Source organism: Xiphophorus hellerii, chromosome 23 (genome assembly GCF_003331165.1).
Source record: "Xiphophorus hellerii strain 12219 chromosome 23, Xiphophorus_hellerii-4.1, whole genome shotgun sequence".
NCBI classification, from domain to species: Eukaryota; Metazoa; Chordata; class Actinopteri; order Cyprinodontiformes; family Poeciliidae; genus Xiphophorus; species Xiphophorus hellerii.
In genome coordinates, this window is record NC_045694.1 from 18,143,302 (window position 1) to 18,165,484 (window position 22,183).

The window sequence follows — 22,183 nt, forward strand, 5'->3', positions numbered from 1 at the left end:
TCAAAGTTCATAATTCATCTATAAGATTATTCAGCAGCACAGAGTTGGTGGGTACGCTGTAATCCACATGTTATTCCAGGAGTAATCGGATAGTTTGTTCATTCTTGTACTAATAGAAATTAGAGATACACCAATCAGTCTGCTTTTTCTTTTATATTTTTAGTGTATGTATTTATAACTAATGTCTGTGTACTGTGAGCACATGAAATTGAAATCAGAAATTCCTTGTCTTTTTTCCCCACACAATCATGGCCAATAAATCAGGTTCTGAAAAATCTGATATTTGGCTTCCTATTTATTAAATGCATCAAAACTAACAACTGGAGGCATTTTCGGTTAATGAAAACATTAATCAACCCCGTGTGGCCTGATGCAGCCGAGACCAGATAAAGATTAGAGACACATGCTCTCATGCATGTAATTCCTTCCTTTTCTGTGGGATCGGATACTTTCTCAATCAAAAAATCTGCAGCACATTCTTCTCCCATTTATTTATCACAGTTAAAAAAAAAATCTATATATGGTATCGACCGGGAAACTCGAATCAACGCATCTCCACAAAAAAGAAAAAAAAAAAACGAATTTGATATGTGAGCACATTTTAGCTCTAATCATGTTTCTTTTTCACTTTCATTAAATCCATTAAAAACTTTATTGACTAATCTATTTTTAGTCAATAAACACATCCACCACCAACAATACCTCAATGTCTGTCTATTTATTTATTTTTTGTGTGTGATAAAAACAAGAAAGATTGATACTCTAATGGTGCCAATATTATAATTCAACAATTGATGGTTGGATCCAAAACTACCATCTCATATGTCACATAATCTACGGGATTTTTTTTTTTTTTCTCCTTGTAGATGTCACAATCCTTAGAAGAAGAAAAACAATTGATTTATAAACGGTGCTGTTCTACAACTCAAAACAAGCAAACACTGATTTGAAAGGCAATACTAGAAATTAATGATTATCTTGAAGTGCTGGATTGTATGATCTTGGTATTATTTGGGAGTTATGATAATCCTTTGAATTAAATATTGTGTTCTGACATAAGACCCTGTTAAAAATGCAGCCAACATCCCTTCTGTTATCATAGTTGATAATTGAGCCTTATGGAAAGTTACAGCACTCATTGCATTCCTTTTCTAATCTTTTGTCCACCTCTTTCATTTGCAGGCTAACTGGATGTTAATATGAACACAAAGCAGTTTCTCCACCTATATGGTTACACTATGTCTCGGATTCCTAGCCCTAACTTGAGTCGAGCAGATAACGCTGTACACGTCCAGGCTGCAACAAAGTTACAAAAACAAGTTGCTCGGGTGTCGCTTTTGCTTTGCCCGGGCTGCACTACGGGGACTCGACTCCATAAAGGAATTCCGACGATAAATCACAGAGCACAGCAGCCGGACGCGCAGCTCTATCCCGGGGCACAGACACTTCGACCCGACGAAAGCGTCAACAATAACGCTAGCTTCCACCGGATCACGCTGCCCGCCGAGGCAAACGGAAAGCCGCGCCGAGCCTCCACCGTGCCGCCGGGGCTTTGTGTTTGCAGCCGGGAGAGTCGGGCCGAAAAAGGCTGGCCTCATCTCCGTCTGCGCCAGACACGAGCCCCGGCCTCTGAGACGGAGCGACGGAGCTTCTCCGTGCTGTAGCAGCCAAACAGGAGCAACCCCGATCGGGCTCGCCTTGTGCGTCGATGTACTCACCTTGTTTAAGTAGATTTTACTCCGGGCGGGAGCTGGCTTGGTTGAATACGGCTTTAGAGCACGCTGGGAGCAGGTCGTCCGCTTCGGTTCGCTGTCGGCTGTGTTGTGGAAGCGGCACAGTGGCGGTCTCGGCCGGGAGAGATCGGGAAATGTGAGAAAGCCCCTCTGTTTCTGCAGCTCTGAGCACCGGCAGTAGCCCATAACTGTCTTCAGGAGGCGCCAGCGCGGCACATTTTTCCTTTCATACGCGCATGCAAGCACACTGAAGTCCTCAGGAGCACTGGCTTATCTGCATCCGCTCCTCGTCACTGCTCAGATTATTGGGGCCTGGACGTGCTGTGTGTCCTACTATTGTGGGAAAGCATTTATCGCAAATGAATGCTGGAATTACCCCCAACGTTTTTTTTTTTTGTTTGTTCTTTTTACATTTGTGTTTCTCTTGAAAGTGCGTTAATATACAGACTAAGTCAGGGGCGCCACCAGAAAGTTTCAAAGGGGGCTACCAATACTTTGTAAGTCAGCAAAATTTTCATAAAGCTAGTTTATCGATGTAACTTTATATCTGTTTTTTTTGTTGTTGTTGTTTTTGTTTGTTTTGTTTTCACAATGTACTTTTTTGCAAGCAGACTATAATTCCTAAACAAAGCCATGCCAGGGTGACGACCATTGCTTCTTCGGGACAGAAATGACGGGTGCGGGAGAGAGCACATTCCTGGAAAAAACAAACTCTGAAAGTCCTATTGTCTGAATTTCTGTTGTCCACATTTGTGCCGTAATTACAACTGCAATGGCATTTTGAATGTCAAGAGCAGCTCGTTGAGTGCAGGATTTGCAATGTGATATATCTAATGTTGGAACAGTGCCAGCAAATGTGTTCTGCTAGCTGAATGAGACGAGATGCTCTGCGTGTCCTGACCCACAACATGCTGGCAGCAGCATCGCTAAGCAGAAAACCAAGGATGAGGTACGATTTCAGCACAACCAGGTCATGCAGTGGTAGTGCTAGCAACACTGAAGGGCTCCTTTTTACCATAGTTTTATTTTTCCTGTAGATGGTTCAGTGTGTATTTGGAAGCGGACCAAGACCACTTCAAAAAGTGGGTTTTGGTCCATTTTCATAGAGTTAGAATGTCATTTAATTACAATGAACAGTGCTTTTATTCAGCTGAAAGTTCATGTCCATGACTGCAGAATATGAATTCATCATTAAAAACAATGACGGAAAATATTATGATTCGAAAAAGGAAAAAGATATAATTTTTTTTTTCTTCAAGTCATAGCAACTTTCAGCTGAGCAGAAACAAAACTGGCATGATTATTTTGGGACATAAAGAGGAACAAGCAAGAGTCAGTGCATAGTTGCAGTTATTGCAGCTACTACTGAACAGGCCCAAACTCTGTGTCTTCATAAGTCTGCCTGAAAAGTCGATGGGACAGCTGCAGCTGATCCAGAACACTGCCCCGGTTCTAAGGTCCTTACACTGGCTCCCTGTAGTTCAGAAAATGGACTTTAAATTCACTGAATGGCTTATGACCAAAATACATTAAAGACCTGTTGCCATTATATCGACATTCCAGATCACTCAGGCCTTCTGAGTCAAGTCTACTCTGCATCCCCAGAATCGGATCTATACACAAAGAAGCAGCATTTAGCCTTTTTGCTATAATATTCTGGAACAAACTTAAAGAAAACTGCAAAATTGCTGAACTCTGAGTTCCTATAAATAGCATCTACTTATTTATTGCTCTTCCTTATTTTGCTACTGTAATGTAATGGGGTTTTTTTTGTTTGTACATGGTCTAATGTTTTTATAGATAAAGCCCTATTGCTGACATGTGTTATACAAATAAACCTCACTTTAAAAAATGAACACAAGGTTCTAACATACCTAAACAACAAACCTTGTGACTAAAGAGGTGTGTGTTTTTCATTATTAAGAGATTAAGTCCCAGACAAAGTCTTCCTTGAAAACAGCTCTGGCTGTCTCATCCATGTCACATGACACTTTGGAGAGCATCACATGACTTTTGGACAAGGCGATTCCCAGGACTTTTATTTTGGTGCCATGATAAAATGAGACCGAAATTGTTTTTCTATTTATTCTGTGTCATTATAGTGTTATTACAGTAAAACCGACACTTGTCAAGTCTCTTTTGCAGACTATTTTGACCGACAGAAGACTTTGACAGCTCCCTGGGTTTGTATCTAATAATCGCTGCCCTTTGACTCGACAACCTTCCTCTAAACTTAAGTAAACTTCCAGGATTTAATGCCCTGCGGCTGTAATCTTTGACATCATTTGCCCCTCTAATCTGAGGTTTACACAATAAAGACACTCTGACCTGAATTAAGCCAGGTGGACGGATCAATGGCAAGTGGATGGATAAATTAAAAATAGATGACATTACCTCTGAGGGATCTGTGAATCCATCTCTTCCTCTTGTCTATCACTTGCATGAAAGTTGAATCAGTAGTTGCATGCTGAATGAAAGGAAACAGAAGCCTCAAATGATATGTAAAACTGTACAATAGGATGTTAGTTTTGACGTTGCTAAATGTGTTTCTCCTGTATTTATCCTAACAGTAACCCATTAAAATTACGTAAAATATATACCTGTAATATTGCAACTGAAAAACAATGTAATCACAATCTTTCACATTCTTGGTCTAAGTAAACTGTTGTGTCAACGTAAATTACATTCTGTCATGTTATATTTTATTGTATATATTTATTTGTGTTTGTCTTGAAATGTTTATTTGACTAATACAACAAAGTATACCAATAAATTGTTTATTAAGATGTTAATATGTGAGTGCTAAACCATAAGTTGAGAAAATCATTTAAAACTAGCCCGATTTCTCTCTAATATCTAAACGTAGCTTATATAACTTGTCACCAATGGACAGCTTCTCATTTGTCTCTGTTAGTTCTGCTGCATTGTTGTACACTATCAGAAAAAAAGAAGTCTAATAAAAAATAAGCTCCTATGAACACACTGCTCTGACAATGTCCCATGAGGTTTTTCTCTCACTCATTCATTCTCGCTCTTTCAAAATACAAATATGTAGACAGACAGATAGGGAAAATTATTAGAATTAGTAATTTTTCCTATTTGTATTACATTTTTATAACAATGGATAAGGTTACGTTCATAAATTCGTGCTTATAAAAACTGACATGTAATGTGATTTTAATTCAACGTTTCAAATAGCCATATTTGTACAGTTATTTTGGACCCAGAGCGACACCTGAAGGCAATGTCAGGTACTGCGGCTGTGATTTCTTTAGCTTTGAGCTGTTTAGCTGGGAAGTTTGGCTTACACTTTCCAAAATGGCGACCTCCCTAGGCTCTAACACCTACAACAGACAGAACTGGGAAGACGCGGTATGTTCAATCAGTGTCATGTTTTTCTACAACAGTGAGTAGGAATGAATGAAATATGTAGCAGCCAAAACTCAACACTTAGTAGCTCTTAAAACCACCTCGGTTTGAGTAGTAGTTTCCGTTAGCCATTGTCGGCTAGCTATTGTAGCGTGGCTGCTATCTTGTTTAGCATCTATCTGTATGTCGCGGTTGGCTGCTATGTGAATGTTAACTGAATAGAGATGAAAACGAGTCCATTGTCTCAGTGATAAACAAGCAAAGCAATAACTTCCCAGATCGATCTCTAAAGAAATATCTCGGGATTTCATATGAACACGGGCTGTATTAGAGCTAGCTACTTAAGCTAAAAAGGTTAGCACTAGGAGGCTGACAGGGCTAAAATAGCCGCAATCCGGTAAAATCTTACATTCAGAATTTGTATTTAAAATACTGACCTCACAACTTTGCAGTGGTATTACAATTTAGTCAGATGAATTAATAATTTTAACTTCGAAATGTAAATAAAATATCCGCGTGGCCCTCAGAGGGAAATACCTATGCTAACAGTTTGGCATTAGCACCAACTTTTCAGATAAAGCAGCTAAGCAAGATCTCGAGTTTAAGTTTGTTAAAGCTAGTTTATGGCATAAAACATAACAATACCCTGCTCTCCCGCTTGTTGCAGTACTTGATACAGCAGTAAATACGTTGTTTTTAGCGACCAGGTGTTTGACATCTTAGTTTTTTAAAACACCAGACTATTAAGGGTGTAACCTTAGAATATGTAGTCGACGTTTTAAATCACTAGAGCCGCTTATATTTAGATGTTTGACTGATGGTGTGAAATGGATGGATTAAATCCTAGTCATGTTCAGCTGCAAGCACTTTGACTGAAACTGCATCCTTCAACAGATGGCCAAGTGGGAGAGAGCTTGAATCAGGACTCGTTCTGTTCATACATTTGAATATGCCTCAATACTGAAGCAAAAAGTGAGCTCAAGAGTATTTACAAAATATGAATAAATCAACGGGTGAAACAGTACACATTAATTCTAGCTTTGCTAAGACAGGAATTCCTGGTCCATAGTCGAGATAAAGATACAAAATGTGGTTGTTTTCTTGCACAAAGAAGATCCATTGTGATTTTTCTGTTACAGGATTTCCCAATTCTGTGCCAGACATGTTTAGGGGAAAATCCTTACATCCGTATGGTAAGATTTTATGTTCTGGATGTTGTGCTAACTTAATTCATGCTTATAGCTCTAGAGGTGTAAACATGTTCGTGCTTCATTTTACAGACCAAGGAGAAATATGGAAAAGAATGCAAGGTATGTTTTGCAACTCTGACCTTGTGTTACAATATGTAATGAGACATTTTCATAAACCAACATTTGGATTGTAAGAACATGCCTGAGGTTTTCATCTTCGACCATCAGATCTGTGCTCGGCCCTTCACCGTGTTCAGATGGTGCCCAGGCACACGGATGCGTTTTAAGAAGACGGAGGTCTGTCAGACCTGCAGTAAAATGAAGAACGTTTGTCAGACATGCCTTCTTGACCTGGAGTATGGTGAGTCTTTGATTATCTGCTCTAAGTTTGACCAGTGTGACATGTTTTACGCAACATAAGTTGGTTTTAACCCTTCTGTTTTATCTTGTGGCTGGCAGGTTTGCCTATCCAGGTCAGAGACACTGGCCTCACTGTTAAAGACGAGATTCCCAGGTCTGATGTGAACAAAGAGTACTACACACAGAACATGGAGAGAGAGGTAGCCTTGCAAAATAACTGCTCTTTAAAACAAGTTTTTATAAATGCACTATAATTAAGTGAAATATTTATTTTCTCCTAATTTTTGTGTATAGTTTACCATGTAGTATCAGCGTCAGAATTTTTCATAATTTCCTTTCAAGCTATCAGAAACACTTTGGAGTATCAGTTCAATAATGATTTTCCTGTTAATATAATTTGTCAAAATTGCTTTATTTTACAATTTGTCATTTGTTTTGCTGACTTTTCAGTTTTCAGTGATTGATTCTGTTTAAATATGTGTTTACAGATAGCCAATTCTGATGGCACTCGACCAGTAGGCCAGCTTGGTAAGGCTCCAAGCTCCAGTGATATGTTGCTCAAATTGGCCCGAACTACGCCGTATTACAAGAGGAACCGGCCTCACATTTGCTCCTTCTGGGTGAAGGGGGAGTGTAAGAGAGGAGAAGAGTGTCCCTACAGGTGGGCTTTATGGCTAAATCTTATGGGTTTTTTTTTTTTTTTTTTTTTTACTATTTTGAGTAGTCAATTAGGCTTTCTTTGTGATTAACTACAATCACAAAGAATGGTAGAATTGTCATAAATGAAACCTATTTTAAAGTCTCTACTCTTGCTACTTGGTAAGTTGAAGATTTTAAAGTCTGTTTGCTTGTTTACAAAGCTCTCAGTAGTCCTAGCTAGTTTATCTTGTTTTTCAGATTTTTTTTTTACTGCATGAGCCCTTCAGAGCAATCTTTTCTTCAGGTAGCATGTTTTTAAATATTTCAAAAGTCCAAACTAAAACAGACAAGGGAGAGATCTGTTTACCATTTGTTGAATGTCCTTCCTGAAGACAAAAGAATGGATTGAAGCATTGTAGTTTTTCTGAATAAAATAACATGCATTTATTTTTTTAACTTTTTTTTCTAGATCTGTAATTCTTAGTCAATTTGAAACTAGTTTTTTAATTTATTTTGTTATACAAATAACTTATTTCTATATTTTCACTTTATAATATTGCTATTCACATTTTTTGTTGGTCTTTTTATAGTTGATTATGTTCAACCATGTTCACTTATAAAATTATCAGCATACATAAGTACACTACTTCTATCATCTACATTATCATTTTTAAGTAATTTTTGTCAATTTTATTTTTTCGTTTTATTTTTAACTTGATCACTCATTTGAGCAGTGTGTGTCCTGTTTTGTTTCTAATCTTTTTTGTTGTGTTAGCATTGTATAAAAGGTTTAATAGAAATGTTTTTTTGTTGTGTGTAGTGTTCAGTCTGACATTTATTTTCTATCTTTGTGGTACATTCTTTTTTCTTTTTCTTTTTTACCTGCAGGCACGAGAAGCCTACAGATCCTGATGACCCTCTGGCTGACCAGAACATTAAAGATCGTTACTACGGCATCAATGACCCAGTTGCTGACAAGTTGTTGAAGCGGGCTTCAACTATGCCCCGACTGGACCCACCAGAGGACAAGTCCATTAGCACTCTTTACATAGGCGGCCTGGGAGATACAGTAACAGACGGAGATCTCAAGTGAGTATTTTATTGCAAGCGCTGTTGCAACTTCAAATAGTGAATTTTATATTCATAGTCTTTAGGTTACATTGTCTTTTGTTAAGCAAACTGTTTCTTTATCACTACAGGGGTCACTTCTACCAATTTGGAGAAATTCGCACCATTACTATAGTCCAAAGGCAGCAGTGCGCCTTCATCCAATTCGCCACTCGGCAGGCAGCAGAGATGGCTGCAGAAAAGTCCTTTAACAAACTAATCATTAATGGACGGAGACTCACTGTCAAGTGGGGAAGGTAAGTCGCTTCTGAACTCCCGTGCAGCCGCACCAAGCAGAGCCACTTTGAGGGATGTGCTATAATGTGCTTGTTAAATGCCAGGTGCTTTTCAAGGAGAATGAGTATAGCAGCCTGAGCTAAGCCCAGCATTGCTGTTACAAGTGTCAGTAAATTGGTAACTACAGGGCTGTTAAAAGGTGACTATTACTGACGCAGTGAGAGTTGGCTGGAGACAAAGATTGTCTATGGCGAATGCTGCTTTCAGCTGCTACACTGTGTTTAATAAAAGGGCATCTAATGCAGATGGTGTGACCCTGTAGGTCTCAGGCAGCCAGAGGAAAGGATGGCGTGAAGGAGGGAGTGAGTGAAATGGGAACCAGACTGGATCCTGTACCTGGCCTGCCCGGAGGTGAGTGCAGCCACCGGAAGAATTTGAATACATATATATAAGATTTAAACGATTAATTGTGATGAGTCAATTATTTAAGTAATCTTCCACTAATTTAGTAATAAATGAATCATTAAAGTATACAAACTCTAAAAAGGCCATTTGCTGAAAAAGCAACATACTCAGAGCAGTAATTAAGTCAAAACTACAAAAATATGCACATTTTGTAATTAAGATAAAAAATTAAAAAAAAAACTTGTCTGTAAATATGTTCTACCCAGAACTCAAGTGGCACAGGTTTTGCTTTATCTGGTTCAAATTCTGCAAAAAAAAAAAAAAAAAAATCTTAATCATTTTTTCCTTTGAGATTAAGTTAATCCAAAAATAATCATTAGATTTGCCCTTCACTGTATTAATAGATCAAGCAGAAAGGGCTGAAATTTTCACATGTTGATGGTGTAATAGTATTTATTTAGCTTCAGATGCATCCTTTGCTACAAATGATCCATCATACACTTGTGGAAGGCTGTATTACAGCATTCTGGGCATCTTGTTTAAATAAAGAGTTTGTTTATTTGGATCTTTTAATACATTTCTAATATTGTACAAAATGTGGCAATTTTCTTTCCAGGTTAATCATTAATACTCAATTACTGAAGTAATCGTTAGATACAGTCCTAATACATGTAGACCGTGACGGGCTTTGTTTCCCCTCTTTCTATCAGCACTTCCTCCACCACCAGCTCTCGATGAAGAGGCTCCAGCAAACTACTTCAACCTAGACCCAAGCTCCTCACCTGCCATCATGAACATTGCTTTACCGCCACCTCCAGGCATAAACCCCCCTCCACCAGGTAGAAAGAGTCCATGAATTGTGTTACTGATGCAGAGTGAATGCAGATGCCTAAGATGGTAAATTGTTTATTCTTCTTCAGGTTATGGCCCTCCGATGTTTCACCCCATGGGTCCCATGGCCCCACCTGTCCCCCCTCCCATGACAATGAGACCCCCTGGTACAATCCATTACCCGTCCCAGGATCCCCAGCGCATGGGTGCCCACTCGGCACACGGCTCACGCCACACCGAATAGCTGCGAGAGTAGAGTGACGATAGGCTGTGATTAGATTTCTCTGGCTTTCTCATGTCAAACCTGGTTGGTTGCGTGCATGTTCAAGGCTTCTATGGGCCAGAGGACTGCTTCCAGAAAAAACACGCTGCCCAGGAATTAGTAATCTCCTGTTAATACAACCTACAGAGTTGCAAATGAATTCTGTGCCATCAGAGGTGACAGTCAGAGTTTAACTCGATGACTTTGGTCGTACTAGGGAATAATAACTAATAGCAAACTGTTAAAACAGCCTCTGGGCATGAGGCCGATATGACCAGGACCACATGGAACCATTGTACATATAAGAACTTAGTCTTTGGAGTAAATTTGTTTCTGTCTGATTTTGCTTCTTTTCACCTGGAGTTGAATACTGAGAAGCATTGTTAAACCTGTTCATTTTCATTTAGTTTGAGTTATTTTTTTATTGGACACCATCTCAATTTTGAACATCATATTGATTTTATTGTAAAATTTTCTTTATATATTTTCACTTCTCATTAAAATGACACCCTTGTCAATAATTATCTTCTCGTACATTTATTACTACATGTTGTTTATGACTGTATTCACAGAATTAAATTCACAAAGTAAAAACGAGAGGACAGATGGGTTTTGATGAGTTAAAATATGTTGGGATCACTTCTTACAGTACCTTGCAAAAGTATTCATTTCTGTTGAACATGTTTACATTTTGTTACAACCATGAACTTTATTGTAATGCAATTTTTATACACCGTCACAACACTATATGTGTGAGATGGAAGGAAGTTGATAAATGGTTTTAAACTCTTTTTACAAATAAAATCTGAAAAATGGAGCATGTGTTTCTGATCGACCACCTTGTACTGCAATGACAGAAACTAGCTTTGCACATCTTGATATTGATACTTTGCCTACTCCTTGTAGCACAGTCACAGTAGCTGGAAACTATCTGCAGATGGCAATATTCAAATTTTACCACAGAGTGTCAACTAGTTTCAGTCCTGAGCATTGACTGGACTGTTATAAACACATGAATACGCATTAATCTAAACCATTAAAGCTAAATATTTAGGATCTATCCGGTTTCTATATCCCAGATAAAAATAGCTTTGTCTCAGCATGGGATTGGTGGTTAGGTTTCCACCAAAAATAGCTTTTTGACTGTGGTGAAAAAATATTCCATGCCTGATCTGACCAGAGCATGGTCCTTCCACAAGTTTCTTATTTATTCTTACTTGGCTAATTTAGCTCCCCTTCCTGCTGGTCTTCCTTAAAGGCCAGATGTGCAGCTCATGACCTAAACTGTGAATAGTTTCTTTCACCTGAGCCATCACCTCTGCAGCACTTCCAGAGTTACTATGAGACTCCTTGCTGCTTCCCTGAATCGTACTTCTCTCTTATAGCCTGTTGGGTTAGGCAGACGGCCGTGTCTTGATAGATCACCTCTTACATTTTCAGAAGGTGGGTTGATCAGAGTTTGTTGGACGTACAAAAACTTGGGATTTAGTTTTCAACCTATCACTAATGGAGGTGAATACTTCTGCAAGGCATTGTGAGCCTGTGACTCAGCCCATAATCGCCTGCCTCTGTATGCTCACAACACTCATTAGTAGCAAACCACTATTATGCTGGAGTCTTATTTTTTTTTCCAACTTCTCCTTTCGATTGTTGCAATCAACAGAGGGACCGTTTCAAAGAGAGAGGGTTTGTGCTTCAGGTTTTATCTCATAAAGTCTCTCTCATAGCTCATTAGATTCAGGGCTATAGTCTATTCCCCATCCTCTTGGCGCTCTGTTGAAGTTTGGCCGTCTACACATACGGTCTAGGGCGACGCCGGGAAGCTTCTGGGGCTCCACGGCCTCAAAGCCAATAACTGGGATGACTCTCTTGCTGGCCATTGTGCCGCCAAATGGCATCGGAGTTCTGTAAAATGAGTGGGGGAAAGAAAGAGGGTTATATCAAGTAACTCTCCTTGATGTAACAGGGAAAATCTTTTGCATGACACATGATATGCACTGCTTCAAACAAGGTTTTTATTTTTTTTTAAACCCACCAGGGTTTAACACCATTAAAATTGGGTGCGCCTTGAACTCAACCTCTCTTCCCGACGATTAGAGTTCAGCTTTAAGATGCTGTAATTTCATAATAATCTTAAGGATGTAAGAGGATCTCTCTACAGGGGGTGCAGTTCCTTACAGGCGGACTGAATCAGTTTGACTGACAGCGTTTCTTTCAGTTTGTTTCGCCTGCCGGCCTCATCTCCCCATCTGCCTTGGCTTCACATTTGCTCTGTCTTGCACGTATGTCATGTGAAAGATGACTCCCTTTTCGTGTGCTATATGTCTTATTGGGTCATGAAAGCTTGCAGACCCCTCTCCCCTCCTTCCTGTGGATCATCTGTCAAAGCCCAGAGATGAAAATAACCATCATGCTGCCACAGTCCAAGGAGCTGAAAGCCAGACACTAGGATTCATTTTCAACTTGTGGAAACATGGACCAGAGCCGGGGGAACAAATGATAATGGATCTCTTTGGTTAGGTCATCTGTGGGTCTATTTGGAGATAGACGGGCCTCAGCGTCCATGCTTAAAAACTTATGTGTTTGATTCACTTGCAGAGACCTATCAGGTGATGGAGGTAAGGATTTACCTGTTGAAGCACCTGTAGTTAGCAGGCTGTAGTCTTTGTGGGGGTTGTGGCAGCTGGGTGTTGAGCGTATTCAGAAGCTCTTCGCTGCCTCCCAAAGCTTCCCTCCATGGGGAGCAGTAGGATTTGGGGATTACCGTCGTGTTGAACTTCTCATGTGGAATTTCCTTTAGGGGCCCAGAGTAGCCTGGCCAAGAAAAAAACGTAATAGCAATAAGCAGGATCCAACCCAAAGTAAAGTTAAGGACGTGTTTGAGTAATTTTCAATACTTTCCAGTTGAGAAACTGTTCAATTAAGTTCAACCCCCACCCTCTGAATAAAAATAACATGCTGTTTCGAAGCGCATAGGGATAAAAATTTACATACAAATCTCTCTGATGTCACTCCTGTCAGCAATAGGAATGACAGTAATGAGATCTCAGTGTGAATCCCTGATAATAAACAGAGCTTAGTTGCTCATCAGTCAGACTGGAAGCAGTGCTTTCTGCCAGGCCAAATATACAACAGCCCTCAGCAAAGATGCTCACAAGATAATTGCTTTCCACAAACTGCCAGCTCCCCTGGCTCTGATTAGAATAAAACAAATTAATGTGCTGGGAGTGCGATTGGAAAGGTGAGTTCTGGCATATCATGGTGCAACTGTGTCCATGCATTCCTCAAGCGCTGGCAATGCTGAAAGCCAGTCTGAGCTTGTGGTAGCCCTTTCTTTGCAGTGTATTACCATTTACCTGGAGCCAGGACATTGGGATTGCCCTTCTTTGCTACAGTCTTCTGAAGGTTCATGACCAGGCTGTGCTTACCGGGGATGGAGAAAGCCTGGTTCTCTTTTCCTCCCTGCGGCACGGAGACTGACTGCAGGGGGGGACTGAGTTCAAGATGAGCCTACAGGATACACACTGATTAAGGTTCCTGTAAATGTATCTAATCCTCAAATGGCAATACAAGACTGGCTTTATACTTTGGCTGTAACAGTGATGCTACTCTGGTTGAGACAGCAATTGTGGGAAAACTTATCAAATGTTTAATCTCGGGAACACAGTATGTCTACTGAGTGTAATGTATATTTGTATGTTTTTTATTATTTGAATATTTGATTGGAACATAGCTAAAAAAATCAGCTTTAATAATAAGCTACCAAACAACATTTAGAGCCTCGTGGGATAAAGCAATACAAAGTAGTTTGAAATTGTGAAGTAAAAGGAAAATGACACATGGTTTTCACTCCAGTGCATGCCACACTTCTAAAGATCAGCTTGGAATTCATTTGTGCAGTCTCATTACAGATTCTCTATTGGATTTATGTCCGGACTTGACTGGACTAAACTAACACATGACTAAGCTTTGATCTAATCATTTTCAGGCGAACCTCTACCCTTAAATCATTTGCAGCCTCTTGCTTCCACCCATTTCCCATCAACTCTGATCAGCTTCACTGTCCCTGCTGTGACAGAAAATACCCACAGTATGACGTAGCCATCACCATGGTGGGGGTGATGGACAGACTTAGTTTTCTACCATAAATAGCATTTTGACCACAATGTTTAATTTTGGGCTAATTTGACCAGAGTACTGGAGCTTGCTGTGTCCTGACATAGCGTGCTACAAGCTGAGAAAGGAATAATGGTTTCCTTCTGAGCCACGCATCAGCTCTATTCTATATTGTTCATTGGTTTCATCATACTTAACTTTAAATGTGTGGAGATTTGGAAGAAACACATCATCCACTTTGAACAAAAAAGCCAAACAGATAGTTTATGAGGTGGGATACAGGTGAATTTCGAAATTCATGTCAAATTCAAAACTGGTCACATAGCATATAGAACAAGAAATCTACCAAAAAATATAAAAACCATTTTTGAAATAATGGCAAGGCAATTATTTATACCTTACACTGAGGCAGGTTACTAGTCAAGGGCAGAGCTAGATTTTAGATGGCAATCTGTTAGTGTGCAGAAGATGTAGTTTATATAAAAAGGAATTAATAGTATAGGTTCATTTGTGGATAGTGTAGACTGGATAACGGTGAAATGAAGGACGAATGTAAGTGTAAATAATGTGGAAAATACTGAGATATTCTTGCCGTAAATACATCATTTATACTGGATGAGTCAGATAAGGATAGGATTTAGCAAGCATTGGCTTCTCCCCTCTCCTTTTCAAGCTGAATAAGAAAGTTTTATTTTATGTTTGACTGTTATTCCTATTTTATATATTTATTAGATTTTTTTCTGTGTAAATGAAATAAATATTTTATCCATTATTTTAGTCTTCTTTAGTCTTCTCTCGCATAAAGACCAGATTTATGGAGTGAACAACAAACTCTTAAAATTGTTTATTTTGAGCAAAAAGAATGAAAACTATGTGTTATTTTTCTCTCAAATCACAATAATAATGCTCTTTGTGTAGTTTATCACATAAACCCTCAGGAAAAAAAGAATACTTTAGCATTTTACAATGTGTCTGTTCTTTTCTATTTCTTACATTGGGATTATAAGGTCCATTGGCAACGTTCTCTAATGTAAACTTCTCGGCTCTCCTCTGTCTCTCCTGAAACATGCGAGAGCCTCGATTGGAGGAAAGGTTCAGCTCTTCCATCATCACGTCTTTTGGTACACTGATCTTCTTCCCCAGGTTCAGACCTGTCAGAAGGGAACACAGTAGTAAGTGATTCACTGACTCATTCTGTGAGTGAAATGCATACATTCATTTATTTGTAGCTTTTAGGTTACCACAAATAAATAGAAACGGTCATGTTCAATCTTTTGCAAGAGCTTATAAGATCTACAAGTAATCTGTAATGTGTTTTCCCCTAAACCAACACTTAACCCAAACAGTAAGTGGGCATATAACTCGTGACAACAAGCATGGTATATTTTAAACTTCATCTAATGGTTCATTCATCTCTCATGCATCAGAATGAATTCTTTGGCTAAGGTGAACATGTGCTTTTTAAAATTAAATCTATGGTAGTTAATGTAAATCTATGTCTTTATTGTTGCCTTTTATAAGGAGTTTTCCCATTAATCTTTTGTCCATATGATTATTGTAATGCATTATTTGCTTATGGGGTTGAAAACTAATGGTTTTAAGTTCATTCATGCTCTATTTGTGCCTCCAGATTCCTTCAGTGTTTTACTTCTAGTCATTATACAGTAATAGATATGTAGAAATCCTGTTCATTTCTTTTCATTCATGTTGTTTTTGTATCATTATTTATTTATTCACTCATATGTTGAAGATTCTCTCCATTTTGTTCTCAGAACACAGATTTTTTACTACTCAATAAGTCCATTTGAATAGTATATTTCTTGCTTATCCTTTCTTGGAGGGTGTTGCTTATCTTAAATTTTTCTGCTGTCTGAAATCATTTAAAGCTTTGAAAAAGTCAGACTTTTCTCATATCACCAGTACTTCCAAATTTAAGTTTAAAAATTGAATCAGCTTTAACTCCAACAATTTACAAAGAGAAGGAAAGCAGAAAGGAAAAAAAAAGACACTTGGCAAGTCATGAAGTCCCAAGTGCTCTTCTTGCATCTGTCAACATGTAACAGCTGAGCTGGACTGATATTTAAAAGCTAAAGCATGTGTGCCGTCACTAAGTATCCATGCAGTTTTTGCTCAGGGGGTCCCTTCTTAGGTTGTATTGCGGCATGATGGATGGCCTGAAATAGCCTCGAGATGATGTCAAGTGGTGTGTAATGTTTGTTGTGCTCCAGAGTTAAATGGGAAACTGGGCATATAAATAGGATCTTTGGATGAAATACTTGTGTCAGAGCAGATGGTCCTTTTTACTCGCACATGATAAGTGTTGGGAGAAGTCTGGGCCCATGCCACCCTAGAGGAGCTGCCTTTGATCAGCCTGTGTATAATTCAGCGGTGGGAGTCACGTTTTGCTGAGTTTAGGAGAATAATTTTCAAGGCCTTACAAGTGGACGGGACCGGAGTAGCAAACAGCCAGCTGGGATAGTTCCAGCTGACTATCCACACATTACCACTCCAAGGATTTCAGAGTATCAGTGTCCACTTGTTTCCAAGAAAACGAGCTACACACTTTGATGTTTGGTTCAGTTACACCTGACACACCCACCTGTGATCTCACTTTATGTCTGGCAGAACAAGAGTTAAATAAATAGTGGCCTTTTTAGTGTTAAGTTGTTACATGTGCTGACAGGCAGCTGTGGTTCAAGTCCCTCGTTATGTGCATTGAAAGTGTTGACCTGTTCAGCTTTGGCTTTTTAGATTTACAAAAAGTAATCTTCAGGACAGAGACAGACGAGTTTATGTATTTTTAATTTTTTTAAACTTTTGAATCGACGATGACCATAGGCAGTTCAGTCTCTATAAAAAATAAGTAATTTTCCATTAATTAAGCTCCAGTAGCAACATCATCTTAGCCAGCTGTGGTGTACAGCAATGTATCCTCAGTTTGGAAAGTTTTTAAACTGCATAACATAAAATATTCCTACTGACCTGATGTGGACATAAGGTCTTAAAAAGTTGTTTGAGCTGCAACAGAGAGAGGACTTCTTTGTGTTTGTGTGCTTCTGCTGCCCTCCTGGCCATATTGTCCCAAAACCCAACGGTGAACATAAACCCCTTGTGTCGCTCCTTTAAGTTCTTACCTCCTCTGGCCTCCTGAGACAGAGCTTTGGCTTGCAACATCCTCTGCCTGGTCAAGCCATCCACTCCGGAATGCATCTCCAATGGTTTTCCCTTAATCATGATCAGCTATATAATAAATATTCATTTGTTTATTTCGAACATGATAAAAGTATAAAATCACACACATGAACAAAGAATGCAAAAGACATATTTTTGTACCACGAAAATCTTAAAATGCTCGACAAGGAGAAGGAAGAGGTAAGAAACTTATGAACTCCTACTCCATAAACTCATACTATATTTTCAGATGGACCCTCATTATTAAATCAAATAAAAAATAAACATAGGTTAATTAATTTTCCATTTTATCTGGGTTTACATGTCTAAATACGCTGTACATCCATACCCACACACACTCATATGCCTCAATTTACATATATACACATTGGTACTAATTCTCACACATATTTCTATATCTTGTGAAAATAACTTCCTTATATTTCCTTTTAAATTGCATTAAATTTTGGCTTTGTTTTAACTCCTCATTTAACTTGTTCCATGATTTTACACCATGAATTGAAATACAAAAGCGCCTTCCTGTTGTGCGTATATTACAAATCCTTAAGTTTGAGTAACCCCTTAAGTTATGTCCTCCTTCTCTTACAAAAACATGCTCTGTATGTGCTCAGGTAACAGTTTATTTGATACCTTGACACATAATTTGAGCAAACTAAAATTTTTAAAATGGGATTTATGTTACATAAATACTGAGTAATAGAGCAAATCGTTTTAACAGTTTCAAGAAGAATGACATTTTTGTTGGAGCCAAAAACTTGCCTCAGGTATGAAGTTGTATATCAGTTTTAATTTTATTTAATGACTTATACATGTTGTTAGCTATCATCTCTCTGATCAGATAGCGTCAAAAATTACATATAGTGTCTTTTGCTACAGTACACTCTGTTAAGTCTAATCGTGTCTCATGTCAAAGCGTATAAATGATTAGAAAGTCTTTATTTCCAGCCTTACCTGTGTTTCCTTCTCGTTTTCTTCTGGTTTTGTTCCTCGTCCCACTACGGATCTGGGATGCTTCTCCTCTCAACTCTGACACTCCTCAACCCTGAAGGAACAGACTGTATAAAACTCATCTCAGGATGCCTCCGGCACTTACCTCACTGGGTTTATTTTAGCAGAGAGCTAAGGCAGTAAGGACAAAATGAGGGGGTGTTTTTTGTGGGGTTATAAAAAGGTGATTAGAGGGTGGGGGCAAGTGCAAAGATTTACATCCTGACCTCGGGCTGCTTTGATTGTAAAAACTGGATCTCCTCTGCGCGCGTGCTTGTGTGAGTTTGCAGCAGTTGTCCAGAGACTATCAAAGGAAGGCCAAGCATCTAGCATACCCACTGCAAACATAGCTGCAAACAAACACACAAGTATTTTTGTGGAGGGACCTTTGAAATTGATGAGGTAGCTATCATCATCATTGCTGTGTTTTCTTGTTTAGAACCAGAAGTTGAACTAAGCAGCAGGTTGGTCCTCCATTTTCTGACCTTTCCTACCCTGAGTTATTGGGATTACAAAGCTCTCAGTTGTTCAGTGGGTGTGAAGCAGCAAAACAGGCCACCATGTAACAAATGCAGATTATCTCCAAATTTGTTTTAGCTTCACCTTTTAAGTAATGACTTTTACATTTGGTTGCCTTGTTTAAATTCAAGTGAGTTTTTTTTTTTTTTATCACTTTGTATTTTCTCACAAATTGATTCCCTGAACTCAGCAGAAGCCTTCTGGGGAAAAAAAAACAACTTTGTCTTTATCTCTGCTGAGATTGGAAATTGATTTTTTCCTTGCCTACCTCTATCTCCCAGTGGGAAGTCTCCTGGCCTCGGAAAGTAAACGTTAAGTCATCCTTAGTCACAAATATTCATCTGCTGATGCACAAGTGAGGCCGAGAGGCGGCTGCTCTTTAATGGTTTATTAAGGAGAATTGTTTAGTAGAGAAAGCATTTTGAGAAAGAACATTCCAGCTTCTGTGCAGCTCTGCCTTTGTGATCAAACTGAATCAGTCATTTCCTCTTCAGCTTATTCAGACTCATTGTTTAGCAGTTTGTGACACATGGAGTTATTGTGTTCACGACAAATCACTGTTGAATTTTCAATGTTTGAGAAAACGACTTCTGAGAAGGACACTGAGGGAATAATCAGAGGAACATAAAACACATATTCTTCCAACCACTGTGTGGGTTACAATGCATTTATAAGGCTCTACAAAGCTAAGTATTTCATAAAATTGTAATTGAAAACATTGGTGTCACCAACCTCAGGCGTCATAAATTGGGCACATAAAAATTTCATTTCCATTCCTGATAAATATGTGAAGCCTTAAAATAAATTAACATTTTATTGTAGTGATATAATCCCACACAGTTTTTCTATTTTTAAAGTTTGGCTTTAGTTTTGACTAACAGGGGAATAAATCAGCACTAAAAAGAGCTGTTTTGAACAAAATCACTGATTCCATTATAAATTGTACAAAGCAATGCATGTTATTAAGAAATTAGCTTTGATGTCTGGCTTGCCACTATTCTTTAAACCTTCAATTATGATTTTATTAAGGCTTAATAATTGCCAATACTAACACAAAGTAACAATTAAACAAAATAGGAACGAGTTGCTTCAAAAAATATTTCCTTCTGTATTTATAAACTAAAATATTTATGATCACATTCTTGGCAGATATTGCATGGGGCCTCAGTGAAGCATGAATAACCAAGATGATCTTTACTGACGGCGATGAGTGCCGGCTTTATGGACATTCCCATGCCAGTCATGCTAAATATGACAGAGGAGGCTCCTTATTTCCCCGGATGAGGGGCAGCTTACTGACAGCCTCTAACACAGATGTAGCTTGACCAACGCACTGCATGCTATAAAAAGGCACCTTGTTGACACTGGAGCCAACATAGCTCTTGGAACGTAATTGGCAGAAGCTCAAGGTAGATGTTTGGAAGAACTGTGGAGACAGCACCAAAAAATAACCGGCTGAGAAGAGATTGTGGATTTCATAGTGCCTTCTATTGGAATGTTATGTGATAGACCAACACAAAGCAGCACCATTGTAAAATAGATGGTAAACGAGTCAGGTTTAGGTATTTTTTGCAAATACAATCTATATCTTGGGTTTTATTCAACCCCAAATTTAATATGAAAACCTCAAAATAAAATCACCTTATGGGTAAACATATTTATGTGTGTCTATGGGTTTGGGTCTGGCTCCCCATCCCTCTGGAGAGAGGCACCAGCCCCCCTGCAACCTGCCTGGGCCTGTGAGTTTAGACAATGGAGCTGTTGGGTGAACGGATAGAAAATAACAAGAAAATTATTCTCCTTCCACTTTTTTTTGTTTTGTTCAATCACATAAGTTGCAAATAAAATCCACTGACAGTTGAGGTTGTAATGAGACAACGAGAAAAAATTCACACAGAATACTTCAGCAAGGCTCTGTGAAGGATCGGTCTTTTCTTGGCTGACATCTAAATATGGCCATAATTGTAAGAGATGAGAATTTGCAATGTTTTGTCACAAGAGGATAAAATAAATAAAACGGAGTTTGTTCCTGAATAAATTTGCATCTATTTAGCATGACATTTATTCACAAAAAGAATAAAGAGCTTATGCTTTTCAGTTTATCTCTGTACCAGAAAAAGAAAAACCCAAACACATACAGCATTTAGTGGAGAAAGCCAATGTGTTTGATGTCAGAGAATAAGCATATAGAAAAGGAATAGGACTCTGTGTTCATGTCCCACAGAGAGCAGTGAAAAGCCACCGGGCACCGACATCTGACACAAGAACAATGAGACTGAAGCGTCTGCAATAAGACCACCTTTAAAAGGATTTGCCCTGCTGGCCATGAGATAAGACCTTATTGGCTGCTTTGAGAGCAGGAGAGAGCAAAAGCTGAAAAATTAAGTGGGCCTTTTATCTCTTCGCATTGAGAGCTAAACTCATTAAAATTTATTTGCAGCACTGAAGAAGTGATCATACTCTGAACTTTTCTTCACTGCCTTTGGGAGAACGGCTGGAAGTCAATCAGATGGGGAGTCGGCTTGACGGTGCTCAGTTTGAGCTTCAATTTAGAGCCGAATGATGTGCGAACTGCTGTGTGAGAGTCTCATCAAGGAGTCACACAGAGATGATGTCTGCATGCTTGTCAGAGAGAGTAGGTACCTACCAGGTAAAACGTTCACAATGAGAAATTATATAATGTACATGCATGGAATATGAATCTCTTTGATGTGTGTCTACAACCCGGTATGGCACGGCAACGTCTTAACTTTCATTTTACTCTTTCAATGAAAGAACCTGGTTTTCAAAGTGTTTTCCTCTGCAGGTGTACAAAAACTGTTTGATTTCCAGCAACACGAAGACAGCCGCGAGAGAGACTCTGCAATGAGCTAATGAACTCCTGCTGAATCGGATTCCTCAGGTTAAAAGGAAAGTTTGCTTATAAAATGATCCATAAGGTTGAAAATATTCAGTGCTTTCTAAACGTGTGCTACATACATTTAAAAGAAGTCAATATGAATAAAAACGTCGAATGGTTGTACAGCAGGTGATTCTGCAAAAGGGCTCCTTGTTTCTACTCTTTTGAGAATTAATTTAACATGAGAAGTGTGCAGGAAGTGAAGAAACCATAAAGAAAGTATGCATATAAATGCATTTTAAAAAATATTTGATGAGGAGCTAAAAGATTTTTTCTTCCAAACAAAATGATATGGAGTTGCTGTCATAGGAGGAGACAGTTCAGTTTTGTTTCCCTC

The 22,183-nt window shown here is 38.8% G+C and overlaps 3 protein-coding genes across 4 annotated transcripts in view; 1 reads left to right on the forward strand and 2 right to left on the reverse strand.

Annotated features, from left to right (window-relative positions):
• Positions 1–1,938, reverse strand: part of ndst1a (N-deacetylase/N-sulfotransferase (heparan glucosaminyl) 1a) — a 65,670-nt gene extending 63,732 nt beyond the window's left edge. The window contains 1 exon segment of the mRNA XM_032554716.1: positions 1,719–1,938. The gene's annotated coding sequence lies outside the window, so the exon portion shown is untranslated.
• Positions 1,939–4,983: 3,045 nt separating this feature from the next.
• On the forward strand, positions 4,984–10,654 carry rbm22 (RNA binding motif protein 22). Its single transcript, XM_032555173.1, has 11 exons — positions 4,984–5,105; positions 6,242–6,295; positions 6,383–6,412; positions 6,521–6,653; positions 6,752–6,852; positions 7,141–7,313; positions 8,180–8,380; positions 8,491–8,655; positions 8,958–9,046; positions 9,751–9,879; positions 9,961–10,654. Exons 1-11 carry the CDS (start codon positions 5,052–5,054, stop codon positions 10,113–10,115), a joined length of 1,284 nt encoding a protein of 427 aa, XP_032411064.1. The 5' UTR covers positions 4,984–5,051; the 3' UTR covers positions 10,116–10,654.
• Positions 10,655–18,531, reverse strand: LOC116714544 (myozenin-2). Of its 2 annotated transcripts, none has more exons than XM_032555174.1 (6): positions 18,393–18,531; positions 17,384–17,489; positions 15,243–15,400; positions 13,490–13,643; positions 12,764–12,947; positions 10,655–12,038 (listed from the first exon to the last, which is right to left on the reverse strand). In XM_032555174.1, the coding sequence occupies exons 2-6, from the start codon at positions 17,481–17,483 to the stop codon at positions 11,855–11,857; spliced, it is 780 nt and encodes a 259-aa protein (XP_032411065.1). In that variant the 5' UTR covers positions 17,484–17,489; positions 18,393–18,531; the 3' UTR covers positions 10,655–11,854. The 2 variants fall into 2 exon arrangements, with proteins under 2 accessions (XP_032411065.1, XP_032411066.1); XM_032555175.1 differs by having other exon boundaries at positions 13,562–13,643; positions 18,393–18,530.
• Positions 18,532–22,183: the final 3,652 nt, after the last annotated feature.

Excerpts from the sequence above, each read along its gene's own strand:
- rbm22 (XM_032555173.1), top strand. The coding sequence starts at position 5,052 with ATGGCGACCTCCCTAGGCTCTAACACCTACAACAGACAGAACTGGGAA. Across the intron at positions 6,853-7,140 it reads CACAGAACATGGAGAGAGAG|ATAGCCAATTCTGATGGCAC; the intron begins GTAGCCTTGCAA and ends ATGTGTTTACAG. Across the intron at positions 8,381-8,490 it reads GTAACAGACGGAGATCTCAA|GGGTCACTTCTACCAATTTG; the intron begins GTGAGTATTTTA and ends TTATCACTACAG.
- LOC116714544 (XM_032555174.1), bottom strand. The coding sequence starts at position 17,483 with ATGATTAAGGGAAAACCATTGGAGATGCATTCCGGAGTGGATGGCTTG. Across the intron at positions 15,401-17,383 it reads GTCTCAGGAGGCCAGAGGAG|GTCTGAACCTGGGGAAGAAG; the intron begins GTAAGAACTTAA and ends CCCTTCTGACAG. Across the intron at positions 12,948-13,489 it reads TCCCAATGTCCTGGCTCCAG|GCTACTCTGGGCCCCTAAAG; the intron begins GTAAATGGTAAT and ends TTTCTTGGCCAG.